The sequence below is a fragment of the Sinocyclocheilus anshuiensis genome, unplaced genomic scaffold (genome assembly GCF_001515605.1).
Source record: "Sinocyclocheilus anshuiensis isolate Anshui unplaced genomic scaffold, SAMN03320099.WGS_v1.1 scaffold1182, whole genome shotgun sequence".
NCBI classification, from domain to species: Eukaryota; Metazoa; Chordata; class Actinopteri; order Cypriniformes; family Cyprinidae; genus Sinocyclocheilus; species Sinocyclocheilus anshuiensis.
Window position 1 is genome coordinate 182,121 of NW_015558653.1, and position 2,936 is coordinate 185,056.

Sequence of the window (2,936 nt, forward strand, 5' to 3'; positions counted from 1 at the left end):
CACACACACACACACACACTCCCTCTCTCACACACACACACACACACATTCACACTCTCACACACACACACATTCACTCTCTCCAGAGACACAAACGCAGCTCTGCTTCCAGCAGCAAAACCAATCTAATCTTTTCTATGAGATTCCACGGCTTACGTACCCGTCTGCTGGAAATAACCTTCAGAAAACAAATGAAACTGATGACTCACCGCCTTCCAGCCCACCACCTTTAAAACCGCGCATCTGCTCGGGACGGTCGCACAAACTCCTGAAGAGACGCGTGCTAAGAGCAGCACTCCAACAAGGCGAGGAAGCCCTTCAAGCACAGAAAGCGTCCCGTCACGATCCGCCCACTGCTGCGGAGCACAATAGCAGCATCAGCCACACTCATTAGTGCTCCACAACAATGCACACGCAGGCCCGAGGGCCGCAGACGCGCTTCACATTAACGCTCGCTCGTCCTCAGAGTGGGAAGCCGCTCAATAGGTCATGTGGAAGAGATTTAATAACATCAACAGCGCAAAGAAGCCAGCGGGCAGAGTTTAGATGCTCGCGGCGGTCACGGAGGACACTAGTGAGCACAGGGGGCCTCAAGGAAGAGCTGGAGGATGTGTGGAAAAATGGAGAAAAACAGCATAAAAAAAATGTAAATAAGTTATGTATTAAAATAAGTATCCAATTTAAAAAAAATAGATTAAAATTAATAAACTGGGGGGCTACAAGTTAAGTGATAGATAGATAGAAACAAAAATGGATAAAGAGAAAGTCATTAAAAACAATATATATATATATATATATGCAATAAAAAAAATTAAACTGGGGCACCACAAGGAAGGGCTAGAGAATCAGTGGGGGGAAAAAAAATTTAACAACAAAAGACTAAAATAAATAAACTAAAGGGCTTCAAGGAAGTGCTAGGGGCCTGTGGAAGCCTTTAAAGAAAAACTGTAAAAATGTACAAAAAGACATTAAAATAGATTAAAATAAATACAAGTTAAAATTATTAAGCATACAATAAAAACACATTTATTTATATTAATAAATAATTTAGTTGCATAATAAATTTAACAGTACACTACTATAGTGAGTAGAAATTAAAATCTTCCAAATAATGTTTCACATTGGTATAGTATATACTACATCAGTTTAAATTAGCATAAACTGGGTTATTTTATTTTTTTTAGGATGTGGGTTCCTCACACGACTATGATCTTATTCGGAGGTCTGTCATCTAAAAGATTGAAAGCCCCTCATCTAGACGGATATTTGGCCATCTTAATATGCATAGTTATTATGAGACATTGCCTGTTTGACATGTATAGGAGCATTACATCATATGTTGGTGGACCAGTGGAGCTGGAGGATGATGTATAGAACTGGAAGAGCAACAGGTGTGGTGCCATTCCTACCTGAAGAGCTGCGACAGGTGTCTCTCTCTCTCACACACACACACACACACACACACGGGCTCTGGAGCACAATTAGACATGTGCACTTTCATGCAGTCAAGCATTGTGAGCACGGTTATTTATAGCCTGGAAGCGCGGCTGGTGCTTGTTTGGATGACGGATGGAGAAATCAATTACTTTATTATATGTGAGATTGATATGCATATGAATGATTGAGTCTCTCTACCTGGATTTATCGTGTCTTCCGATCTCGTCCTCGCTGCCGCTGCCCGTCTGGAGCTCGATGGTGTTGAATGAAGGCTCCTCGTCGGGCTCCTCGTCCTCCGCAGCCTGGATGGCCACGGTGATGGTCACCGGAGCGCTGATCTCCCGCGGCTCGGTGCTGGAGCTCATGATCTGCGCCGTGGACGCCTCCTCTTCCGCGGCTCCGCTGGCGTCTGTGCTCGAGGGGGAACCGGCGGCGACGCGGTACGGCGAACACAAACTTCCCAAGCGCGTGTGAAGATCAAAGGGAGCCGAGAGGACGCGCTCCACGGCGGACCAGAGCGTCCAGAATCTGCGCCACGGAGACGGAGACGGCGCGGGGCTGTCGGAGGAAGAGGGGACGAGTTTGTGTTCGTCTTGAGCAGCTACTTCCTCATATGTAAGAGGCTTTGTGTGTTTGAATCGAGCTCTGGGATTGGGCCATGACGCCTCCCCAACCCACCAGCAAAACTGAAGCCAAGAGGGCGGCAGCAAGAACGCGACGCAGCGCAGGAACGCGTTCAGCACGACGGACATCGCTTCGCGTCTCTTTCTCATTACTTGAGAGGCCGCGAGCGCCTCGTCGATGCATTTAAATCGGTAAACGGTGATCGCTTCACGTGAAGGCAATTAGGAGAAGACCAATCAAAGCGCGACCCACTTCAGCGTGCAAATTGGATAACAGGCTTTACAGCAGCGGATTTACTGCTCGGAAGGACGAACGAAACGTCCTATCATCGTGCTAAAGCAAAACATAATGCTGTAAAGTCATTGGTTTAATCATTTTAGTCATTTTAGTCAACTTTTATCTAATAAGCATGTGTCCTCAACATTGCTGGCTCATATTTTAAAGCAGTCAATGCAATTTGGGAAAGAAATTAATCAAATCTATTTGTCTGTGAAAATATTCTGATGTAACCCCCTTTGTAATCTTTATCATTTTCATACCTGTAATTTAATTACACCTTTTTTCAGTAACTGTAACAGATTACAGTTACATTTATTTTGTAATTAAATTACGTAATTTAGTCACTAGTTACTCCCCAACACTGCATAATAGCATATGTCAAAATGTACATATGAATGTATGTGTGTGTGTGTGTGTGTGTGTGTGTGTGTGCATGTTTATGTGGTTTATGAGGACATAAATTTGTATAATAACATGGGTATGACATAGGTATTACAACGAGAAGGTGATTTATGAGGACATTTTCAGTGTCCCCGTAATCCAAAGTGAGTGTGAGTGAGTGTGAGTGTGAGTGTGTGTGTGTGTGTGTGTGTGTG

At 44.2% G+C, this 2,936-nt stretch overlaps 1 protein-coding gene across 2 annotated transcripts in view; it reads right to left on the reverse strand.

Moving 5' to 3' along the window:
- Positions 1 to 2,244, reverse strand: part of larp6a (La ribonucleoprotein 6, translational regulator a) — a 9,461-nt gene extending 7,217 nt beyond the window's left edge. For both annotated transcript variants that reach the window (XM_016477129.1, XM_016477128.1), the window contains exon 1: positions 1,636 to 2,244. In XM_016477129.1, coding sequence (XP_016332615.1) covers positions 1,636 to 2,210 — 575 coding nt within the window. In that variant the 5' untranslated portion in view covers positions 2,211 to 2,244. The remainder of the gene's footprint in view (positions 1 to 1,635) is intronic.
- Positions 2,245 to 2,936: the final 692 nt, after the last annotated feature.